Source organism: Camarhynchus parvulus, chromosome Z, assembly GCF_901933205.1.
Source record: "Camarhynchus parvulus chromosome Z, STF_HiC, whole genome shotgun sequence".
Taxonomy (NCBI): Eukaryota; Metazoa; Chordata; class Aves; order Passeriformes; family Thraupidae; genus Camarhynchus; species Camarhynchus parvulus.
In genome coordinates, this window is record NC_044601.1 from 46398260 (window position 1) to 46424238 (window position 25979).

Below are 25979 nucleotides of genomic sequence, written 5' to 3' on the forward strand. Positions count from 1 at the left end.
TGAGGATGTGTCTCAAAGGTGTCACTCTTTCACCTATATTTTAACTTTCTTCTGTTTTCTCTTCTAGGGCAACAGGCTTTGGCTTTTTGAATGCACTATGCAAAGCTGCAGCTGTACTTGGAAACCTAATATTTGGTTCCCTTGTTGGTATCACCAAAGCAATCCCTATTCTCCTTGCTTCTACTGTTCTAGTATGTGGAGGTCTGGTAGGACTTCGGCTTCCCGATACCAGAACCCAGGTGTTGATGTAACTGGAAAAAACATCCACTATTTATTTCCTTCTTTGTACAAATGTCATTCTCCTGACTGATGGTGCAAAGGCTTCAGATTCTCAACACACAGTAGAGTGCTCAAATGTCAGAAATCAAACCCAAAAGATATTTTGGAGTAGCAGAGATTTAGCAACCTCTGTATGAAAGTTTTAAATTTCACTTTTGTTTGCTTGCATACTTTGTTATTCAAACCCATTTCACTTTGAAGTGCAAAGCTACCTCTTAGAACAGTTTTGATGACATATCCAGGAAGGTAAAAACCATACTGATAATTAGATATTTAAAATGCAAGCAGTCAGATTATTTCAAAAACACATGCTAAATTTGGCCATGGCATTGTGAGCTTTAGTAACAGTTCAGATGTGCAAGTCAATTACTTAGCAGTATTGGTGCAGGGAATGTTAATGTATCAATGCATGCAGCATTTATCAGGAAACTCAACTGATTGCATCAGTACTGGGAACAGTGACCTTCTGCAGTTGTGCTTAGGTGATAAAAACTCGTGGCAATGACTCTTCCTTGGGAAACATTTTTAGGCAGATTCAATCTAAGCAAAGATTACCAGCTACACCCCATACTGACTGAGGAGAAGGCAACAGCTATTGCAGGGAATATAAAAGTCCATATAGGTATGCAGCAGAGAGAATAACAAAAGTAACATTTTCACTTTTTGCTACCGATGCTCCAGAAAACTTTTGTTTTATCCTCACTTGGCATCTGGATTTTTTTTTCATTTAAAACAGTGAATTTGTCTTCTTCCAGGAATTAATGAATGCAAATAGTTTTGCTGTTGTTAGTAAGAATAAAGGAAGAATCAGACCATTGAACTATAAGGATGATACTTTCAGAGGTTTATTTAGAATTTATATATATAAGGACCTTAATTATTTTCATAGTTTCTACACTTCTTAATATAACCATTTTCTCGGCTAATTTTTAATAGTTCCAGAAATGTCTGACCACTTAATATTTTCAAATGTCTCTTTGAAAAGCCACTAAGAAATAAGCCATGGCAAGACTGCAGGGAATAGTAATGCTTTTATTAGACCAAGTGCATAGATGGAAAACAAATGATAGTAAATACATTCCTTCTATGCTGTGGACTGTTCTGAATACTGGAAAATTCCCCATCAGTCCTAATGCTATGCAAGAAGTTATGGGATCTCTTTAAAATATCAGCATTACAAATTTAATACAGATACATTTATAAAATCATCAAAAAGAGGCAGATCCTCTGATGACAAAAAATTGCATTGCTTTCAGTGGAACTAAGACAATTTGTATCTGCTGATTAACTATCTGCAGTTTCAAGTGTGAAATAACAAATTTTCTATAAAACATATGGAAAATTTTATTCAGTATTTTTTTTCTAATTATGTCTAACAGCATTTATTAGGTAGATGAATCATTGCCAAGCAACTAAGCTTTCAAATAAGGTCATCATATGGTAAGCTAGATTTTTTTCATTGATTTTTCTCTTGCTCTTAGATGTGAACTTGGATTTAGGTAGTAATATGTGGCACTGCAGTCTTTGTCAGTCATCATCTTTGTCATATTAAAAGAATCAATAAAAGTCTATGTAAGAAGATCATTCAACATATTCATAGTTCACTGTTTAATCTGCTGATTCTAGAAGTGACATTTTCAGTTACTAACAAATGCCTCTGCTATACATTGTAGCACAAAAAATGTTAGCCCAAGATGCTGTTTTCTCCTACAAAATGAGAAAACTGGCAGAATTTAAAAAGCACGAGTATGGAAAACTACGGGACATTGTTTTGATGTTGGTAATTAAAAAAAAATTAGCAAGTGTGTTTATTTTGGAGTGATAAGGTGAAGTTATTTGAGATTAAATATTTTATGTTTAAATCTGACTTAGATATGACTCTTAAATTTCTAAACTATGCTAATAAATGAGGAAGAGCTATTTTTCACTAAGGTCTAGAAAAAAATTCTGGCCTTAGTTTTGCGTCTGTGGCCTTTTTTCCACCAATCATAGCCTTAATATTATTTAAGGCTGTTTTCTACAAGTAATATTATATTTGAGCCATTTTTCTCTGTGCAATTCATTAGTAGCACATGTTCAACTCCTTGCACAAACTGCACAAGTTATTTTGAAATCTGAAGCCTCTGTACATATTTGGAGTAAACACCAACAACAATGGTAAAATATTGCTTTGTGTTGCTATGCACTGTCCTCTTGCAGTAGTATATTCTGTCCATCTCTGCATGTAATTCCTGTAACACTCACATTCATACAGCAGCATTTCATACCTTCTGACCAGCTTGAAGGAATGGGTCACAGAAAAATAATATTCAGCTTTTGAGGGCTATGATTTAAGTTTAACACTCTAAAATCTCATGACATGTAAAATTATGTTGATTTCAGTGTTGGTCTTATCATAAATCCTGACTATAGCATAGGTCTGTGATTAAGTCTGGATGAAATGAAATGAAGCAACAACAGGAATTAGCAGAGATTTTTAAAAATAGACACTGCATGGTCCAGAATGATAATGCTCTAAGGTAGAAAAAAGAAAAAGGAATAGTGGGTAGGAATTGGGAGAATAAGTAAATGAAAGAGATGAACAAAGAAAAAACCAAGAATAATTCCAACATTTGAAACAAAACCTATAGTTAGAATTTTCCCAGATGGTAAGCTAGCTGGCTCAACAGATTTGAGCTAGTGTGCAAGCAACATCAAAGTTGTTTGAATATTCAGTAGTTTTTGCTTGAGCACAGTAAAGATTTATCACATAAAGACAAAAAAGTGAATGCAATTTCACGCTATAAATAACTTCACGAGATAGGTGAAATCCACAGACTGGAACAGAAGTCTATGGACACAAATGTTACTCACATTATAAGCAAAAGTAATTTGACTGGTCTTCAGCAATTCCGTCTTTTCTTGCAGCCTCCAAAGCAATCACAGGTAACGAATATTGAACAGAAGGATCAGCACTTTCTTTCTATGTCTATTCACTTATATGTCACACAAAGGATCACTTTGTGGCATGGCTAGATTCCTAATATACCAGACAGAAGCAAACTTGATAGCGTTTGTGTATTACAGTTATAAAACCTATGTAATCAAAACTGCTTATTTGTCTGTTTTGGTCACAGACACAGGACTGACTGACTGCTAACTAGAAATCCCTGTCAGTCTAAACTGAAGTAGGATATAACATATAGGAATTTTCTTTGCAGCTGAAAAGCTCATCCCAACAGCAGAAATGACAAAAAGCACAATGACCCCTGAAAACACATAAGACTCATGGCATTTAGAATGCTGTTAACGATAATAGTCAAATATTTTGAAATTTGGAAACTGCCCACAAAAGAGACCACGTGTTTTCATTTTTGGCAAGGAATTTTTATTTGAATTAGTTTTACTTCTTACAGGTTGTGTAATAGTAGAACTTGACTTAGCAGACTCTAATTTCTTGAAAGCATCTTATTCCTCATGTTAGTACTCTTTAACCAGCTTGGTTATATCCATGCTAGCACCCTGCTGCTTGGAAGCATGCGCTACAACATTTGGGAACCACTGCATTGGTCGTTGAGTACAGGCTCCTAGAAAGGGAACTAGGAATAGGTGTTCATGGTGGAGCGCTCAACATTGGTAATTAATGACCTACTGGGAAACCCTCTTCCTCTCAGCTTGATTTTAACCAGTTCCCTTACAGAGTTGTGTAGTACAAAAGCTGAGCATGGATGAAAAAGAGTTAGCCCTCCTTCCTGATGGCTCCAGTAGTCTACTCCTCCTTTATCATTTTAGCAATATGGATCAAAGTTAAGATTGCTAACTCAAGCTCTGCTTTCCAAATTACTTTTCTTGCTAGGGGACCAGCCTTAAAGAAAATTAAAACTCTCTCACCTGCTTCTGACATTCAGTAAGAAGTTTCGTTATATCTTTTGCATTTTGGTTATAACTTTTTTAAAAACAATATGTAAAGAAGCCTTAGAAGTCCTTCTGTGTGTGAATCTCACCTTTTGAGACAGCCAGACTCCACGTTTACCTGTCTATCGAGAAGGCTGACCTAATAAAAGGAGAGGTGTCCTCTCTGAATAGCCCCTGTTGATCTCCTGATTTGAGGGAATCTTCTTGCCTGTGCACCTAGCTCAGCTCCATTTGGAGGAAATGATATTCTGTATTCTTTTTTTCTTTTATCTACCACTGTGGAGCCTTATCTTTGTGTAACTGCTCTTGAGGCACAATGTCAGATACCAATTCTCAGCAAAGTAATATAGTCCTCAGACCCTTATATGGACAGCCTCTCTGTGCTAGGCTTTAGCTTTCTTCCCATTCTGAGTTTTAAATTAATCTTCATTAGTCAGAGAAAAATGTTTACATCCAGTCACACCTCTTTACCTAAACGAGATTATATCATGCTAATACAACCTACAAGCCATGTTTCCTGTCTAATAACCTGGAAATGCAATTGAAACTTCAATCACAATGTTAAAAAATGAATCTTTCCACTCAGGGGGTCAAAGACACAAGAAATAAAAACAGAAATGCTCCACATCCTCTAGTGTTTTGAAAGAAAACACATGTTCAGTAACCATATTCCAGGAGAAAATGCATCTGAGATGCTGCTTTTCTATATTTCCTGCCTTCTTGTTCATTAAACTTACTGTAAAATATTAGGTATTTGCCTGCATTTGTACATTCAAATGCTGCTAGTTGAAAAAACACAGCATGAAAATACAGACTTTTGCTTGTACTTGCAAGGTAAGACATGGTTCAGGCACTGATGTGGAATTAGAAGAGACATGCTAGCCAGAAAATCTGGAACTCAGTTCAAAACATGAATTAAATGGAAAGCATCAACTTACAATCCTAATTGCAGATCTCACTTACCTTCATTTAACCTCACATAGTCTACAGTGCTGCAAAATATATTTAGATATTTAGATTCACTATCATTAGCTGCTTCTTTTTTTTTTTTTTTTTTTTTTAATTTTTTGGTAGAGGTCAATTTCCTATTTCGTCCTGCAAAGGAAGAACCCTTCAACATTTAGTCCCACTCTAGCTGTATAAGACTGATATATAGAAAAACAGAAGAAAGATAAATTGGGCCTGATTTATTTACTTTTCTTATTAAACATTTTGTTGAATTATGTGCAAAGATGCTGGCCTATAATATGGAGTTCTGGGCCTTTGAATACATCCTGTGGAACTTGAAATGAACAAAGCAGTAATTTTCAGCAGTCCCCTCCCACAACATACACACGAGTTACATTTAATAAGACCAAAACACTTAGGGAAAAGTACAGTGCTTTCTAGGGTAAACAATCTACAATCTATTCTCTTTGACAAAGGTCTAGAACATTTTGCTCGCTCTGGACCAGTACACAGTCTGATAACTTAAAGATTGGAGACTACATAACAACAGGAGCATTTGGGTGAGGATGACCTGACATGAAAGTATTGTTCTTTTCACGCAGGGTACTCATGAATATACATTTTGATGACACATAACCAAGATGATTTGTAGAGACTTGCCCCTACTCTGGCCATCAACACATTTGAGTTGTAGCCAGACATACCAGCCCATGAGTGAGAGAGAAAGTGAGACAGAAAAAGAGCTGGCAGGCACTTTCAGCACTCTCTCCACAGCTAGCCACCTAAGTTCATTTCTCTTGGATCCTAGGGATCTGGTTTTTTGCTTAGCTTTCTACTTTCTAGTTTTGGACATCTACCATTTGCCATTCAGTTTTCACAAGTAGTCACGACCAAGCTAGCTGAAGCTGCTTTAGTGCTAAAGGACAGCACTCACAGCTCATTACAAGTCGAGTACTCTGCAAGAGTCCAGTGTCATATGTGTTGTTCCAGTTTCATTTGTTGTCAAGCGCTAGAGTTGTCAGCTAGCACTTCTCCTGTACAATTCTGCATGTATTCTTATCTATAAGTCATGTCTTCTGTCCTCTAAATGTCTGCCTTGTATGACCACATGTATGCCCATTCCCTAGTGGTAAAAATATTTTGTGAATCTTACGTGGGTCTGTCTTACCCAGTTAAAAAGAAGAGGGTTGGGAAGTATATTGAAACAGAATCAAATTAAATGTAAACAATGAAGAGTAATAGTTCAAGAAATAGGCTTCAATTACTTTTATTTTTTCAGATATTTTCTTCAAATCCTAGCCTGAAGCTATATAATATTGCATATTGGAAAGAAATAGTACACAGTTAGAAGTAAACACATATGTGGGTGAGTGGACACACACATCTCTATAACACAGATGAATCTTAAACTTACAAACCATGTTCTCATCTCTTTTTCCATGACAGTGTTACTTTCTTCATTGTGCATTATGCTTTGAACACAAATAACATCCTGCTCCATTCCTTGTGCAGAAACCTTTACTTATTCATGTGCAAAATTGTTGGGACGCCAAGAGTCATCTCAACTGGCCATTAGCTTCCAGTCATTGGAAGGGGATTCCTGAAATGATCTGAAAAATGAGCTTTGACTTGGCTGTTGCCTTCCCCTGTCTGCCCAGCCCACCCTCCTTCCCCATCACACTGTGCCAAACAGCAAAACAGCACATCATGCAAAGGCACTGGTGTTCCAGTGACTAGGACACACAGCACTCTCAGATACATAAACTCCTAAAAGCTATGAATTTTGTCTTATTCAACCAAAAGGCCTTCAAAATGGTCCATGGGGATATCAACATGCTAATTTCTGTGTAATGTATGAGAAAATGTCTGTGATATTCTGTATTGTATGTTTTTCATTGTTTCTGCATATATGGCTGCCCTTGTTCTAGTGATGTGGTTAAAGAGTTATCTGCTACTGTTCTTATCAGCAATTTTTGATCAGCCTGAAACAGAGCCATTGCCAGGGTGTTTTTCAATTAATGATTAACACCCATGAAGATCTTCTACAGTAATTAGTGCCATATAAAGTCATGGATACTATAAATGAAGCCAATCCAGGATGAAAATAGCCGCACATACCCACGGACCAGTGACAGTGGAAAGAACTCTTCCAAAAGCTCTGGCATCTGCTACATTTCTTCTTTGCTCTTTTCAGGATGTTCACTCTGCAGTATTCTTCCTTTGGTAGGGGACATGCACTCATGCTACAGAAGTAAGAAAGCAGAAGAAAGGGCATATTCCTTTCACAGGAAAGAACGTATGTTTGCTGTAGGAAAGCCAGCTCTATAATAAGATTGAAACAAACAAACCAACCAACCGAAGCAGCTTGCTATTCTTTTTTATCCCCATGTCTCCTTTGAGTTGATAAACTAAATACCAATGCTTATGAAACCTTTGGGAGGAGGCTAAGAAAGGGTAGCAAGGCTTGCATGATAGTTCTTTTGGAAAGGAGGAGACCTTTCCAATGAGTAAACATATGGAATGAATGAAACCATAGCATAGTGTTTCTAATTGTGATCACAAACAGGCAGTTTTAAGTAGAAAATTGTCATTCAAATCTACAGCAGCAGTAGATAGTACTACGTTTTATACGGAAATGTGTAAACATAGATTAAAATCAATGGCTTGGGAGAAAAAATGAGAATATTTAAAGAGCTACTTCAAAAACGCAACCTCCCATCATCTCTTTTGGACAAACCTTTTAGTGCTTTCCTGTTCCTTCCTGCTACCAATCGTCTTAATATGGTGACTGATTCCTTTAGTGCTTCACTAATGAAATGAAAGGCTAAATTGACATTTGCTGCTAACAAAAATTGAGAGCAGGCATGAAATTAGCACTGTAGGAAAGCTAGCTCATTTATAAGAATTCAAAAAATGCCCCAAGATGCTAGTGTCTGCCTGCATTTATTGTCCCGCAGGTGGTTTAGGATCCTACAAAGTGTTACGTGTCAGAAGCTTTGTATGTGTAATCTGATCCCTATTTAAATCAGTGAAGCAATTTTTTAGGGTCAGGAGCTTTGTCTTTCAAATATATGAGGTATATGACTGTGTATACTGCCATGCTGCAATTGCTATTGTGAGAGAAATGTGTTTTTTCAGCCCTTTTTTTAAGATTAATAATTTTAGCCTTGTTTTTCCTATGAATGTAGTTCTTCACAAACATTAAAAGGATTTCAATACCAATGCTACAAGCTAAATGAATCAACTGGCAACTTCTTTTAATCATTTTCTACAGAATATTTTATTAAAAACCCAAATTAAACTTTTAAAAAATGTTGTATTACCTTCAGCTGCACAATATTGTGACAACTAAATTGTATCCCATGCTTGCCCTCAAATATATGCAGGAATATACAGTACAAAATGAGATGTTTTTTTAAGTGGGCAGTTTCCATTGCAGTATAATGACATATGTGCAGAAGTCAGGTATCAAGGATGAGGTACAGAAAATAGGGCTCTTGGTCTTCACTGCAACTTAGTGGTATGGTAAAGCTACTGATTTTCTCAAAAACTTGTTCTTTGCTTCCACTGCAATTTATTGGCATTTTCGAGTTACTGATCATCTTAAAAACCCGTTAGCATTTTCTAATGCTAAGCAACAGAAGGAAAACATGTATTCTTTCCTAGTTTTTTGCAGTTATTTTCTGTCCCCAGTTTCTGCTTCTAAACTTCCACTCAAATTTCCAACTGCTCTGAGCCAACTGGCCATACCATTTTTCAAGCAGTCTTCAGTGTACAAACACACAGGTATGTCAGTGGCCATGTGTTGTCAAGAAAATCATTACCATTTCTGACAATCTCCATTTCTCAATGCAACTTAACATGTACATATTGTATATACGGGTAACAAGCTACTTTAAAGTTGAATTGCCATTTGAACGTTGGAATTTGACTTCAGATCTGCTAATCTGCATCAAGATCTTGGCAATGGTCCTAACATCTCTGTTTCTTTCTTTCTTTGTTTCCTTTACTGCTGTGTGCGCCTGGAAAGCAGGTTACAGTCATCACTATTGTATATATGTGTTTGCATGTGTGTGCCTTGATAAATTCTCTCTTTTGGAGTTCTGAATTTTTCATTTCAAGTCCAGCCGGTACAATTGTGAACTCATCTTTCCAGTATCCTCATCTGTGTAGGATTGCCAGCTTCCAAAATGTTTGACCAAGTGTTTTGATTAAGTCTTCTGAGGAAAGCTGTCTGTATATTTGTGAAAGGGCATGCTCTGTGTAGGATGACTGTGTACAGTATAAATCTATAAAATGTGGAAGTGTTTATAAATTTATCTGCAAAATATTTATCATCTGTGTAACAAATGCAAAGTTATTTAGTGTACATCAGATTAATAAATGGGGATGATTTTTTGCTCTGCTATATTAAAATAAAGATATGTTCTCTGCAATGAATACATATCAGGTGTGATGATAGCCAGAATATTGTTATTCTTTATCCACAAGATGCTACACTACCCACTATAGAAAAAAACATTTCTTTTACCTTAATTGTTCTTTTACAATGGTTCTCTATGTATCTCATATTTAGTGCCTGTGGTAGAAGTTGAACATATAGTAAAAGTAAACATGAAACAAGTTAATAAAGTTAAATGAGTTTAAGTGACTGTGAAAAAAAGGTAGAGTAAAAGTTACTACGGTTGTAAGAGGCGAAGTTCTATAGTTAACCATCTGGGATTCATGTTCTTATGGTACATAACTACACAAAATAGACACCTGGCCTTTCAGTATATAACTGCATTGCAGGAGTATGTTATCAACAAAAGGGTTTAGTCTAACTCAATGTAAAAACATGCTGCTGAAAAGTATAAAGATCCATGAATCTGAAAGGCCAGTGGAAATTTATAAAATAAACTATGGTTCCATAAGAACTTCCGATTCACGGGAAAAAAACCACTACCAACAACAAGGCCAAACAAACACATACTAACAAAAAAAAAAAAAGCCCCAAATCACCAGATACACAAAAAAATCACCCCAGAAACCACCAAAACTGAAGCAGAACTTCAACAATATTAATTACTAGTTCATTGCATTTGTGCTTTTTGGCCATCCAAAATGCATCAACAGATCAAATAGGGTAGCTTTAAAATAACAAAAAAATGCTGAGTTATTTATATTCTAACATTTCCATGGCTAAATCGGAAACACATTTCCAAATATAGGTCCTTTTAAACAGATGAGGGACTAAACAGAACACATGAGTCTCTTCAGCTGTGTCACCAACGGGGAAAACTTAAGCTACATGTGAATTGAAACATTTTTCAGCTCATGCAAGAGTACTGTCGGCAAAACCCAATTGCAAAGGGGATGCATGATTTTGTGACTGTCCTTTAGCAACTAGGTTGTTTTGTGGTACAGTATAGAAAATATCATTCTGTATTTATTAAGCACAACCAGCAGAAGTACTATTTCATATTTTTAGTCTCCTTAGGTGTGCATCCTCATCTATCTGCATTTGAAGGGTACACTTCATTCTCTAGTGGAGATTTGCCTTCTAGGCTCATTATGGGAAGAAATACTGTTCTTATTTTCTGCAGTTTTCTGCAGATATTCTTCACAGCTACCTCTCAAAAACATCACATGGTCTCTAGAAAACCTTCAGTAGCAGGGAATCTTGTGTTGGATGACATCTCTTGTGTTGGAGGACATCAGGACATCACCCTGCAAAGAAGGATACTTGCCTTGTAGGACAGCATTCCGCCAAATGATTTTTGAATTTTGGAAGCATATATATTATACATGTGTGTGTGTGTGTGTTATATATATATATATATATATATATATATATATATATATATATCCTCCTGGCTGACAAAGCTATGCTATCGAAATGGTGATACTTACTTCAGAATGGTCTGTTTGTGAGAGTTCATTTACACATTTTTTGAGGTGAGTGCATAGAGACCAAGGATGCAAATGGTAAGCGGGGGAGGCATTTTGTGGTATACAGCACAGTATATCCCTGAGAACAAATGTTAAAATAGATCATATGAATCCTCCATATGCTTTGCTTTCTGCTAGGATGCCAGCTAGGCTGTGATTTGTATTTAACCCATAAAAATTGTAATGTTACACAGATTATGTATTGCATGAAATCAGTATCTAACCCAAACTGCCCCGCAACCAATTTACTCATCTCTGGAACTTTTTAAAAGCACTTTACATTGGCAACAGAGATAAGAAGTATTGGCTGGAAGTTCTTCAGAGACTTTCCTAAAAATATTAAGCTGAACAGAAATTCATACCAATCTGTACATTTTTTGGTGTCACCATATGTAAACTTTCACAGTACACAAGTTAATGCACTCTTTCTGCAGACGCACTTCACACCATGTTGCTTGTGGCTCTCACAGTGAACCTAACTGATCTGATTAGGACTTCAGTGATGATTTTAGTACACACAACTGTAGCAGACTGAAGTCATAAGCACTAAATAGCTTGGGAAGAAAAAATGCCTGACTGAACTACATTTGGAAACGCCCATGCTATTCAATCCAGGCAATGTTTCCAGCTGTGAAAAAAGAAAGACAAACTAGTGCCAACCTTATCAATTCTTGAGTAAATTCCACTATCCTTCAGAACAGCCAGACTGTCGCACTTCTAGTCACAGAATTACAAATTGTCGAAGTATTCCTCAAACACACTGTTATGGGCTGAAAAAGTAGGTACTTAAGAATACTTAGCTGCAAGAATGAATTGTGAAGTGCTTGCTGCAAAACTTTAAAATGTTGCTTGGATATCCCGATAACTTGGCTGAATTCTGAGTAAATACAGTCTTAGCTACAGATCTGATCTTTATTCTCCCCCAGTCAAATGGCACTTTAATTCAAAAGTTTCATGATAATGCAGAGTTCAATTATTGCAGAACAACAGCTTTTTGCCAATAATTGCAATAGATATGAAATGTGAATTTTCCAACATCTGCTTTATAATGCATTTAACTTTACTCTGTGCCCACACAGATTGCAGACCGCTTAACCCCAGGACTTTCAGGGTGTACACAACTATAAATAAAAATATCCTTTACTTTGCAGTTAGACTGGACTTTACAGAGAGTAGGAATGAGAAATCAAATAAAACTAAGACTACTCCACTTTTGCAAGAGTTCTGAAAGTGGAGCCACTGGTGGACTCTTGTATTTTCTGCATAATTTATTTTTGGCTGGCTGTCCACATAACCCATGGACTCCCTTGCAAACTCAAGATTCTGCCTACAAAGAGCATTACAGTGCAGGTGTTAGAACCAGACTATCTGAAAGGCATTTCACCTGGAATGTAGGATTACATACCAGTTAGGGTCATTTTTCCCATGTTTCTTTCCCATCCAACAGGTCTGGGAACAGTCGTCTATGAATATGTTTCCCTATCTCTCCTATTCAGTTATAAGGAGTTACAGAAATAACTGTTTTTATAATGGTCAGTACAATTATATGAAAAGTAAGCTCAGGCTGCTCAAGAGTAATTGCCCATCAGCTCAATTCTCAGTATACAGGAGGATACTCAGTCTTCAGTCTTTAGCTAAAATCAGAGGGTTTAAAATTTGAATATAAAAAAAGAAATAAAAAAGAATGATCACAGCTGTTAGTAAAGATGCCAATGTCGAACAAAGGAACACTATGATGCTGATGTGGTTTTGAGTTACAGTAATATTGGTATTGCACTGCTAATGTGAACTCTAACTCTGTATCTTTGGTGGGACTGCCATACTGTGTTTTGTGACATACAGAATACGTAATTATTGAAGACAGGAACACAAGGTCAAATGGAGCCCAGTTCCCAGGGTAAAACTCTGGACTTTGCATGCCAAAAGCATATCAGAGATATTGACTGATCATAAACCAAAAAAAAAAAAGACAGGTGAGAGCTGACATCTGTTTAAGAGGTCATTAACTATGTAATTAACTAGGTTTCTTTGCATTGTTACTGTTACATAAATGTTGAAGCCAAGGAAAACTACCTGTTCAAAGTGACACAGGATCTTCCCTCAGTGAGAGCATTAACACTGACCTTGTTCAGGGACCATATTTTACCATCACTAATCTGGTTATGGAAAATAAACTGGTCCACACTGAAACAGTGCAATCGCCAAACTGACCTACAGGTGGAGCAGGAAAAATAACTAATGGAAGGATCAGGAAAGACCTTATTAACACAGCTCACAGAGTTCCATCTGTCACTGCTCAGCAGCAGACTGAGATCCTTCCTTCACCCAGGCGCACACACCTTATGAGACAGGTGAGCAGTGTCCTTACCCAGGGATTAGCTCATCTCTGACATGTTTTGGGGGAACAAGTCTTGACTGGGGGCAGCTTTGGGGGTCTATGCAAGCAGGGCTGCCATAACCCAAGGAGCCAGTGCCAGGATACCGATGATCCCCAACCTACACAAGATGCTGATTAACTTTTCACTGCTCATTTTTCAGATGCTCATTTTAGTGCTACAGACACAACTGTTTTGGAATCCGGTTATCTGAGGAATACCTGTTTTCCTTTCGGAAAACAAGAAAGACTCTTCCCGAAGTGTAATTCAAATGGGAACCATTTTGATTTAAATAAGAGGAGGCTGCCGACGCTGTGTTCTCTGTGAAGGGTCCTGGATGTTGGGATTAGCTCTCCTGGCTGAGCCTCCTGGAGCCTGAATTTGTCAGTCTTTTAGACATGTTCTTCATTTTTTTACACTAATGTGAATAATGAGGAGCTTTTCAAAAGGCTGGAGCTGTGCCAGTGGAAAAAGTGATGGAAATAAGAAAACCAGAATTAATCTAGTGGAAATCCATGGGAGTTCAGCCTGTGCTTTATCTGTGGGGCAACGGTTGGCAGGCAAGAAATAGTTGTAGGGTTGCCTTAGCTGTCACTCAGTATGCTGTAAATGCAAAGCTCCTAATGCTGTGCCTCAAGAGTAATAAATAAATAAAACATTAATGAGTGAATAATGCATAGACTTTTAGTGGAGTGGAAACATTGCTAAGCACATGCAATCACAAAGAAGCACACAGATGCTGTGTTACAAAACCAAAAAAATGCCACTCCAAACCCCATAAAAATCCCACCCCCCAAAAGAAACACTGCCACAGGCAAACCACTTATAGCTTGTGGATAACATGTGAAGAAACAATCAAGATCTTAGTTTTGCTACATCCAACTCAATAAAGAATGCTTTTTTCCTGAATCCCTGAGCTGCAGCCGGCCACAGATGTTCCCTGCTTTCAAACAGTTCTGAATTCATTTTTATGGTTATTCATTACGTCTAGACAAGGAGAGTCACTCCACTCCAAAGTACTCTGTTAAATGAATAAATATTTATTCCAGCAGGCAAATGGAGAAAGCTCTTTTCTGTCAGGGTGCTGGCAGAAAGATTTCCACCTCTGTCTTGCTAAACTCATGCCACTTTTGCAGGAACCAGGGCATTTGTCCAAGACATTTTGAACAAATACTCCTTTTTTGAAAAACCTGTTCAAGCAGAGAAACTGGTTTCTTAGGTGCCTTGACAGAGGAGATTTAACAAAGTCTTGCCCAGATGGGGAAAGCAGAGGGAGCCCTCACCTGATAGGAAAGGGCATATAAAAGTACACCTTCAAAATACACCTTAAGTAATGTTAGATGCATGACATTTAGGCAATTAGAAGTAGACACAAGAAGCTGTGGTGTAATGTGGTATTGCCACTCCACTACTGCTTCTCACTTTCAGCACACAACACATCACTCCAGCCTCTGTTACACTTAAGCAGCTTTTTGGGAGCTGAGCTGGCTTCTGAAAAAGAAAACCACAGCTTTTGGGCAGCAATGAGGAACATTAAGTCAGCTTAGTCCCATGACTGACATAATGATGTGACCCTACAGACAGCCCTGTGAGCACAGCTCTGTCAGTCAGCACGAGCCGTGTTTCTCCAGTTTGTAACATGCAATCTAGGGCCTGGGAAGAGTTGCTGAGAAATCACAATATTGCTTTCTCCAGCATGCCAGTGTTTGAAATAAAAATCCTTGGATTTACTATTAAATTGGAAGTCACTAAGTGTTTCTGACAAAAACACTGGAGGATATACTGCTATTCCTATTTCCAGGACTGTATTTGCTAGTTTTCTCTAAAAACATGAGGTCTAAAAAGGCTATTTTCCTCAAACAACTGAAGTGTGGGTGCTTAAGCACCTTCTTACTTTGGCAGCTGGAGCTTTAAGGCAAACAACATGAGGTTTGCAAGTGCAGAAAGAAGACAGATTTCTGACACTGAAGCAATTACTTTAAACGTTTTCTTTTCCAGGTGTCAGTGCTATACAAATACACCATTTTACACACATTCAATGTAACACTTTACACTTTAACATGCCTTTTAATACACATGTTCAGATTTCTTTTTCTACAAGTTTGGTCAAAGTTATTCACAGTTTGTTTCTCCTCCATCCCACAGACTGCTTCTTTTGCTTTTAAAAAACGAGTTTTCAATTTTATCAAATAAGAATATAATTTGGTTTCTTTTATTTATATTGATGCCCAATAGATTTCAATTAGGCATATTTCCAACTACCTTGTCTTACCCTAGAAATCATTACAAAATCTGAAGAATGTGTTCCTCTAAATATCGAGGTTTGGTGTTTAGTGCTGCCTCCAATCATATGCCAGGACATTTGAGAAGTAAAAATCACTTCCACAATGGGAAGGAATCATTCCTACTGAGAGAAAAAGGCACTTCATCTCTTTTATTACAGATCTCTGTTTAACCTGCCATTCAGTTTGCCATGATATTTTGAATTTGTAAAATCTCACATTTCTTTAGGATCCTTTGACTGACGCAGCTCCAGTCTAGCTTGAACTTAATATACCTTTTAAAATAAGGTTTCTGCTGTGATTACAGGCCCTCACTTGTTGGAAAGGAAGAGCTGAGATAAGATCAAGGTAAGTAAGGGCTGAGTTGCACCATCACCTTTCTCTTCTAGGCACACAAGGAAGGGGACAGAGGCAAGTGATATCTCTCACTTGTTTTTTCTGAGCAGGGGACATACAGTCTCCCCACTGACACAGTCTGTATTTTCTCCAGGATCCCTATGGCCAATTATGTGATGACTTAATTGTTTACTTACCTCATGATAATAAATAATGCATAAGAAGAATACTGTGCTGAGGGGGAGGCAGTAACCCAGCGCAATTCCCAGAGCTGATCCCTTTCCCTGCAGAGACAGCTGCTTACAAGAACCACAGCAAACCTTAGAGGCAGCTGTGCTGGGGACACTTCCTGATTTTGTGTTCCCTAACATAGCCTTGAGCGCCTCTTGACCTTTGAGTTGAATTCATAAACACAGCAGTTGTGGCCTTTTCTCTGCAATGTATGCAAAATTATTAGTCTAGGTTCACCTGGTGTTCCCACTAGTCCCACTAGTATCCTTGTCAGCACACGGGGACACCAGCTGATGTCCCTGTGAGTCACCATCACTTTGGTGACTTCCGATATCCAGCAGGGCTGAGGAACCCCTCCCACGATCCTGAGGCACTGAGTTCATTCCACCAGTTCATTCCCTGGAAGCATAAGGGGCAGCAAGACATTTTTGGTTACAACACACTGGTGTTGGGTCTGCACAAGCACCGTGTGGCACGTTCAGCTTAAGCTTGTCAGCCTTTAATTAGCTGTAAGAAGGAAACCATTGAAAAGGTCTTTGCAGTAACTGGGAGCCTGCCTGGAGCTAATCTTCTTCCGTATTGTGCTGCAGAGATTCAGGCTGACCTGCCCAAGGAGCAGCTCCCCACTCACCAGGGCAATCTCTCCAGCCCAGGCTTTCTCTCCTGCAAAATTAAAAAGAATATGGACTCTCTCTACAATAGCTAATAGGAAACAACAACAACAACAACAACAAACCCCAAACAAATCAAAACCAAAGCCACCAAACAAAACCTCTTTTAAATTAACAAACACAGTTTTCCTTTCTGTAGGACAAATGCAACCAGCCAAGGCACATGATGTAACAACAAATTCAGGTATTGTCACAGAAAAAGTGACATTAAAGCCTCTATTTCCAACAAAAAGCCTAGTGTCTCTAATTACCTGCATGTACTTGCGTCACTGCTACATAAGCCACCCAAGAATTTCAAATATCAATATCCTTCACCATATAAAATCTCCCTGTACACAACAGGACTGTCAGAAAACTTGAAGTAGCAGAGGCCTCTGTAGTTTTTTGATCCAAGTACAGGCAATGATTTATAGGAAGGGTACATTTTTATCCCTCCCTTCTTTCAGCTTATTTCCCTCTAGACTTGGAGCAGTCCAGAGCTGCCTCTGAACACGGAGTTGTTGTATTTAAATACAGACTATTCATTCCTAGCTGGCTCTCACATTCTGTCCCTACTAGGGCACGGTGTCCCTCACAGGCAGGTGTGGAAGTTGGAGCTGGATTGTTAGTATGAATGCAGTGGGAAGCATGTTATCCACAGTACAGTGTCCTTGATAATATGGTGAGGACATTGATCTTAAGCTCCATTAAAGGACCCAGAGTATGAACAGGAAATGTTCACATTCAAACATTTACTCTAGATAGCTGACTACACTGATTTCTTTAGTGCATGCTCCTTTGTAACATATAGAAGTAGAGTGCTTGTGTATGCTCATAAAAAAGGATGTAGTGTCCATAGTGTTAGCTCTGGTGTAGGCTGCCTAAAATCTGTGATTCACTTTAAATCTTCTGCTGCACTCGGGTTCCCATAAGAAAGTGGGAGAATGCACAGCCTTTCTTGCAGGGAACCTTTCCAGCCAGTCACAGCTGCAGTAGGACTTTGGAAGGCCAAGAAGGAAGAAGGAGAGGAGGGAGGTGCAGAGGGTCTGCTCCCCACCCCATGCAGAGCACCCAGCAGTTTGCAGGGGCAGGCTGCAACTTCTCTGCCTGGTCCCTGCCAGAGGTGTTTAAATCTTCATACCACAAACAGCTGATGGAATTTGCCCTTAAACTCAGAAAAGCAGGGATTAACAAACCTAATGCAGAATGTCATGAGCAGGCCTGCATGGCTGCTGCTTATTACTCCAATATTCTTTTACCTGTCTCAGTTCCCACTGAGAGCAGTTGGTTTCTGTCATGCCTGTTGTTCTGCAAGCATTACAGAGGTACTGCTGCCAAAAAACGTTCTCGCTTCTCCCCACCCTGGCGTTTCATTTCTTACCCTGGTCTGCCCCCTGCTCTAAGCTGGCACTTGCATTCAAGAGGCAACTGTGTGAAAGCAACAAACTAACTGCTGGCCTAAGAAATAACCCTACTAAGAGAAAAAAGTTATTTTTCAGTCTGGGACAGTTATCTGAGTCGCCATGCAGTGACAAAAGTGCTGGTGCCAACCTAGACCAAGGACACCCATGGAGGAGGAGGAAGAGGGTGGGGACACATTGCAGGCACAGAGGCTGAGAGACAGGGAGGAACATTTTCTCAGCAAAGGTGTCAATCAATGCATGTGTGTGTGACACCATGCCTGCACACACCCTTGTCTTTCCAGCAGGTAGGGGAATAAGAAAACTCACCAGAGACTGGCAATATCACACAGAGACTCTGTGGGGCTTTGGCAGATTGTTCCTTCAGGACAGAGACCCCTCCATTACTGTATCACACCACATCTACACAACCTGCAGACCAGGCCAAGCATTTCTCAGAGAGAAGTGTTGTCATTTGAAGCACAATGTAGTTGTGCCAAAATGAAGATTTTCAGGGGGGAAAAGCCCCTTGATTTTAGTCAGAAAAATATATTTTAAAGAAAACTTTGAATTATCTGTCTTTGACTAAAGGATAAAAGAGATGGAGAAAGTGTTCTACAGTACATTCTTGACTTAGGCTATGTAACAGTGTAAAAGGCTGTAGAAATGGTCATTTGAAGCAAATGCAAGATTTTCAATAAACACTTTAAATTGTAGAAGCCACTTTTTTATATAAGAGGAGAAGCAAGTAAATGGGTGTTTGTTTAAAACTCAAGAAAGCATTCAGAAAGCCAAGCGTGAACTGCAGCTCTGCTGGTGCTTACATCACACAACTCTGCTGTAAGTCATCCTCCCTGATCTCTGGGGACAGAGGAAAAGGGAGCGGAGGAAAAGGGAACAGACGAAATCAAAAGAACCTCAAGAAAAAGAACAATGTTTCCTCTTAGGTGTTTTCTCCCCTACTCTGTCAATCTTTTCTTCCTCAATAATCCATGCCTTAAGTACTATGAGGAGTGTCTTTCCCTACCTCAGTGAGCTGTGCCCAGCCACAGAGGAGACTCTACAGATCCAGCAGTGTTTTATTTTGAAACACAAATGACTAAAATCTTCCAGACAACCTGCAAACACAGGTTAAGAGCCACCTGGTACATGTCATTAAAATACAAGCATGCTCAGCTGCATTTTGTCCCACGGGCAGGCTGTGGCTGTGCAGAGGCACTACCTCATCCTGTCTTCCATAAAACTTCATAGTATGGGCATAGTGACTTTCGAGAGGATATAGTCCTGCCCTGTAATGCAGTGCAATTTGAGAAACCAACTTCAGGTGCATTTCATAGTGACCTGGGAACATGTGGCCCCAAAACGTGAATCATTGATTCATGGATTTGCTGCTCAGCTGTCCAAAATCAAGCCCTCTCTGACAGAGACACCCTGGAGAGTAGTCTCAAATGGAGGAACATGCCTAGCTCCCTCACAAAACTCCTTAGAAAGGAGCAGCAACATGGGACAGGTCCACACAAGTACACCCAACTCCAGAAGTGCCCTGCAGGTCATGGTGATGGCTTTGCGGTTTGGCAGAATCGCTGCTTGTGGGGAGTGAGAATTTTTTGAAACAGCACAACTACAGGAGGGAGTCTTAGGCTTGGTTCTTCACCTCTCTTCTGAGTCCACCCTGCCAAAACACCACAGGGGAGATTCCTTGGCCTTCTACACCGTGGAATTTGGTTTATTTAAATTGTTTGGTGCTTTGGGGTGGTGTTTTTTTGTTTGTTTCCCTTTTATTCAGAGGGTTTGCATGGATTGCTGGTTTGGGGTTCTTTGCTGCATTTGGGAGGGAAGGGTTTCCGCTATTTGATTTTAGGACTCTTTTTGTACTCATTTTGTTTTGTTTTGTTCTGTTATGTTTTTTGGGAGCGGGGGTTGTTCTGCTTTTGTTGTTTGTTTTGCTTGAATTTTTCCCCCCTTGTCTCGCCAGCTCTTGGGGAGAGCGGATTTAATTTCTTTCTGCTTTACTTTTTGGTTTGCTGGTTGGGTATGTTTTGTTGTGTTGTGTGTTTTCTTGTTTTTGTTTCTCTTGGGTTTTTGTTTTTGCTCTGGGCCTTGCCTTTTGGTTGGTTTTTTTGGGTTTTAGTTTGTTGTGTTGTTGTTTGGCGGTCTTTTGGGGGTTTTTTTTGTGGTTTTGGGGGTTTTGGTTGATTTTTTTTCCTTTGCTTTGGGGTTTGGGTTCTTGTGTTTTTGGTTGTTTGGTTTTTTTTTTTTTGTTGTTTTTCTTGTTTGTGGGATTTTTTTGTGGGGGGGGGATTTTTCTCCTTTTTGATACGTCTTGATTTATTCTCCCTTCTTTTTCTACTTTCTGACCTGGCGCTTTTCTACCTTGTTGTTGTTGTTGTTGTTTGTTCGGGGTTGTTCTTTGTTTTGTTTTGTTCTTTCCCTCATCTCTCACTTTCTTCCTCCCCTTTCCCCTGCCGTTCCGCACTTTCCCCCGCCCGCCGCGCTCTCCCCGCGCTCCGGCCGCCGCGGCCCCGCCGGCCCGCCCCGGGTGGCCCCGGCGCGGCGCGGGGCGGCGCGGCCGCGGGCGCAGCAAATCAGCGGGGCCCGGGCCGCGCATAAGAAGGGCGGGCGGGGGCCGGCGCCGTCCCTCCCGGCGGCGGCAGGATGCACCATGAGGAGCTGGCGTCCCTGCAGCGGCCCCACTACGGCTGTGAGTGGGGTCCTGGGGGGCGTTTTGGGACCTCTTCTCAGGGTTTTTTGGGTTTTGTTTGGGTTGGTTTTTTGTGGGTTTTTTAAATTTTTTTTTTTTATTTTTATTTCCCACTGCCTTGCTGCTTTCTCGGTTTAAAAGAGCGAGTTGAGGCAAAATAAAACCCGCCCAGCAGACTCTGCGGCAGCGCGCAGCGCTCCGGCTCCTTTGAGTTAGTTCGCAGCCGGCTCCGGCTGGGTTTTGAACAGGTTTTCACGGGGCTGCGTTTTGTTCTGTAACTTTGTGAATGGATTATAGCTGTAATTCCGCATTGCAGCTCGGGAGTTTCAGATTAGAGGTCGAGCTTCGGGTTTTAGTGTTGTAACTTGGTGTTACAGGTATGGGTTTGGGTTTTAACTTCGTAACTTGAGTTATGACTGCCGTTTCAGGTTGTAATTTGGTAACCTTTGGATTATCACTTCGGAATTTCGGATTATAAAATTAAACCTTTGCTTTCTAGTTTTATAACTTTGTCTTAGACCTTTGCAACTCTGAAGTACTTGGGATGTGGGGAGAGACCGTGCAGCTACCAGGCATTTCTTTTCGGAGGTGGTGTATTTACTTCCCAAACGTTTGTTTAAGGAAAACCCTTGAAGCACCTTGCCTCCTCCTGCTGCTGGTCTCTCCCGCCCGTGCTGTGCCGCGCTGGGATCTTGCACCAGCCTGTGCTTTTCCTGGCTCTTGTGGGGCAGAGCAGCGCAAGCCCGTGGCTGTGCCATTCCTACAAGAAATGCCTCTGATACTTCAGGCATTGAAAAATGGGAACACACAAATGATTTGCAAAGTTCTCAACAACCCTGGCATCCCGTTGTCTAATGAGCGACTACCCAGTTCTTATCGTAGTGGCTTTGTCTAAAACCGGTTTTGAAACCTCCCTTTAGAAAGAAACACAAAACTCCTTAACAGTGCTAAGGGCCACCTAGATTCCACCTAAGACAAGCAGAAAAAGCTTGGCAGTAAGACCTTCAGCTTGCAGGATGCCATGCTCTTCTGAGCATTTCTCCTCCTTGATGACTGATTCACCCTATTGATGTCCTCTATTGGGGCAGCTTGTGGAACCTGCCTGTAGGTTTCATTTTTCGTTTTACCCAGTAGGTGGATTACATCCTTGTGAAGGTATATGTTCACTACAGGCATAGTCTGAGTGCCCGTGGTGTTGTGTTAGCAAAGGTGACTATATTGCTTGTGAAACCAGTCCTCCCAGCTGCTTGTGCCATTGCACAAGTAGCTTGGCAGTGTCCAGGTGTGCAGCATCATGCTCCAGCCTCAGCTTGGATACTGCCCATCTTGTAGAGATGGGGAAATGTTTGTTGTATGCCCATCAGGACTCCAGCAGCAGGGGCTTTCCTGTGTAGATCTGGCGTGGCTGGTCTTAGGATATGTGGGTCTGGACGGGTAGAAGTCTGTGTGTCATGATTTCTGATAAAGGCAAAGATTAGGTTTTGACTTAAAGCAAAGGGCTCATCCTTTGAGTCTTGTTCCTGCCTGGGTGCTGAGGATGGAATTACCTTATTGCCAGAGCTGCTCAGAGTATTTCATGGATTGTAACCCTCAATTATTATGGGTAAGAATGACCGTGTATTAGGACACTAAATACAGTTTTGAAGATATGGTCTATCCTCTCAGTGCTTATGCTTTGCTATGGTAGATGAGAGCATTTTGTTCTCGTTGCCATGGGGATGTTCATGTTCTGAGCTGTAGCCAGTCTTGGTGTCAGGTCTCTCTGCCCCAGGTACAAGAGTGAATGAGAGTACATTTGTCTTTTCTAATGGTGCCTCCCCTCTGACCAGTAACTTCTGCTTGCTTGGGATCGGGTAGTAATTCTGTCCTTCCCTGAGTGAGAAGCTGTGGCTGCTGTGCCACACTGCATCCACTTCTTTTTGGAGCGCAATTTTTGCTGCAGAAACCTTTGAAATTATATTCCTTTCAAGAGAGTAGGCAAAGGCTCTTGAAATATGCCACGCTGATGGCAATATTTAAAAAAATACACCAAAAAACTCCATGGAGATCTCCATACTTTAGAGAACAAGCCATAGCCTTGTCTGTAGTGACAAGTTGAGGTGCATGTTTGGGTTTTTTAGCCTGTGTTTAGAGAAATACATACATTTTATCTGCATTGCATTTGGCTGCCATTTTGAGAAGCAAAGAGACCCAGCACCTTAAAAAGAAAACCAAATAAAAAAAAAACAAAACCAAGAAAAGAAAAGGCTCCCTAACTAGAAAACTAACACTGGTGTTATGCGAGCTCTTATGAAAGCCCATCATAAGTTGCAGGTTCCCTACGTAACTAAAACTTCACTTTGGATCTTTGGATTACTGACAAACAGTTCCCTTTGTTGAGAACACCACATCTAAGGAGTGGATGGATTTCCTAAGGAGTTAATAAGTTGTCCAAGTTAGGCTATCAGATTTCTAAGACCGCTTGCTTTAGTGACCTAGAACTGTTTTAAACATTTAACTTAACTTGGACTTTTGACTTTGGCTTCAAGTTCCTAGCAGAGTTTGTATATTGCTCTGAAGAATGTTAGCATTTTACTGTCATAACTTTCTGCCAGGTACTATATAAACTGGCACATGATTATGAGTAGCATTTCACTGGGAGACATATCCTGAACTTGAAAGATGTTGTACATTACAAGCTTTGCTGATATAGTGGCACAAAAACATCTAGGAAAAAAAAATCTTAGAGCTGATCATTTCCATATTTAAAGTCAGGAAATTGGTGAATGAAATCAAACAAGACAGTCCCTTTCTGGGTTGGTGCTAGTTCAAGATGAGCATGGTTTATGGGAGAATCAAGGCTCAGAGCAAACTCCTGGAGCCTTCCCTTGGCATATTAGGGCAAAAGTTTTGTGGCTTCCTGGACCACTTGTTGAAAGATGCCTCCAGCTCTGCTTGCTGTCAATAGCTTAAAAGAGATGCAGAAGAGATTTCTGTTGGTGCTCCACCGAGCCCTTCAGACAGATATTTATCTCCAGTGCCAATTCAAGTGAGAACGTCAAATTACAACGAAGCCAGTTTATCCAGCTGAAACTGTGTTAACAGGCACACTGCAACTGAATTTACGTAGTGGTTTCCAGTCTGGCTACAGCTGTTGCCTGGTTTATTTCTCAATCCCAGCATAATCAGAGGCAGAGGTTCACAAAACTGCAGAGAATTGGGACTTCTATTACAACTAGAGGTATGAGCCATTTTTATAACTGTGGAAGATTATGAAGATGAAAAAAGTATAAATCTCAGATGTGCCTCACAGACTGAACATGGGAAAACACCAAATCAGGCAATGGTGTATCTTTGAGAATGCTCATTTCCTGACCTTCTCAGCTCCTTTATAGCTAGTTTTCCCTGAAATCTGTGTGCAGAAACAAATGTTTAAGTTGTTGTGAACTATCTGAAAGGCTTCACTGCATTTCCAGGAATGTAGTGAAGCTACAGAGAGTGAGTGTCTGGATTTGAAAAGGATTTTAGGCATTAACATGCTCAGAGTAGCTGAATTAATATTGAATGCCCTGAGTCCCTGTCTACTGAGCTAGGTGTCCAACATCAGCAGATGCTTCTGTTGGAGACACAAAGAAGTCTTCACCTGTGCTGCTGAGGTCAGAAAGCTAGCTTCATGGGACATGGATGATGGGTTAAAACAGGGGAAAACAGATTTTGGTATCCAGTGATGAGGGTGTTGCTTGTGCTTCTGGTGCTGGCTCCCAGAATTGCTACTGTTTGGCACTAGGAGTTTGGAGATGAGACATAAGCAGCATGAAGCTTCATGAGGGAGTGCTGCTCTGCCTGTGGAAACAGGCAGGGCAAACCTGAAGTGAAACACAGCCTACGCCTCTCTATGAAACTATACCTAGCTTCTTTGCTCAGCAGGATGTGAAAGTTTGCAAACCAGTGGCTTTTTGAAAAGCTTTTAACATAAAACACTATAAATTTGTCTGCATGTCTAGTAAGTGCAGCAAAACAAATGACTCTTTTTCAGTCTAAAAAGGGGGAAATGTCTTTTGGTAAAAGTTCCATAGGATTTTCCTAAGTGAAAACAGATGGGATTTTGTTTTTTCAAAAAGTTTTTTGAAACTTAAAAATAAAAAAGTTTTGCTGTGTCCTATGCATATATATTCTTTTGGGTGTATGCTTTCTTGTAGTGCCTGTGACTTATGAGAACACTTTTCTCCTTTTTTATTGATGAGTGTTATTTGGCAACCAAATACACTGTTTATCTCTTCCACTCTTTTTGTAGGTTGCTAATAATTAAACTGCTGAATGAGAACTCAAAAAGTTTAACTGCTTTGTTTAACCAAGTGCACATAATTCACTTGGTAGGAGTGGTTCTCTGTGTGCTTTTTGTACAAAGCAGGTTCGTCTCCCCTGAAGTCTGCTGGTAAAGAAAGGACAGAGCTATGTTAGAGCATGCTTAAAGCTGCTTGAATGCTGTTGAAACAGGAAATATTAATATTGCACTGGAAACAGGATTTATAGCATATGTGAGCGTGCTACATCAAGTCTGATATTTGAGGCAGGGAATAGGAAGCGTGCAGGATTTTAGCTCACCTCTTCTGTTAAGTGGGGCTAGTTACATAATTTTTCCAGCTCAAAGTTTGCTCGATACTGTTGCTGGTTCAAGCTGACTATGTTTTACTAGGAATAACCCTACATTAGAAAAAAAAAAAAAAGCCTGTCAGTGACAGGCAGGACTGGTGGGTCATATTTCAGTACGATGATAAGCAAGTGTGCTCTCCTGTGCTTGCTCCTTGCAGGAAATTATTAACCTGCTGTGTTTGCTTCACTTGTTCAGGCTGTTTCGTTGTTTTTGTGGAACAGGTATCCTTGAACTACTGCATGTTGTGGAATGACAGTGCAGGTACTGGGCAGGGGAGGAGATGTGCCCACCCTGGCCTGGGGACCATGCCTGGGGGGAC

General features: G+C 40.0%; 2 protein-coding genes across 4 annotated transcripts in view; both read left to right on the top strand.

The window, feature by feature from the left end:
- Positions 1-4465, top strand: part of SV2C (synaptic vesicle glycoprotein 2C) — a 105690-nt gene extending 101225 nt beyond the window's left edge. For both annotated transcript variants that reach the window (XM_030969164.1, XM_030969165.1), the window contains exon 13: positions 68-4465. In XM_030969164.1, the coding sequence (XP_030825024.1) occupies positions 68-251 (184 nt within the window). In that variant the 3' untranslated portion in view covers positions 252-4465. The remainder of the gene's footprint in view (positions 1-67) is intronic.
- Positions 4466-20923: 16458 nt separating this feature from the next.
- Positions 20924-25979, top strand: part of IQGAP2 (IQ motif containing GTPase activating protein 2) — a 124023-nt gene continuing 118967 nt past the window's right edge. For both annotated transcript variants that reach the window (XM_030969296.1, XM_030969297.1), the window contains exon 1: positions 20924-21027. In XM_030969296.1, coding sequence (XP_030825156.1) covers positions 20982-21027 — 46 coding nt within the window. In that variant the 5' untranslated portion in view covers positions 20924-20981. The remainder of the gene's footprint in view (positions 21028-25979) is intronic.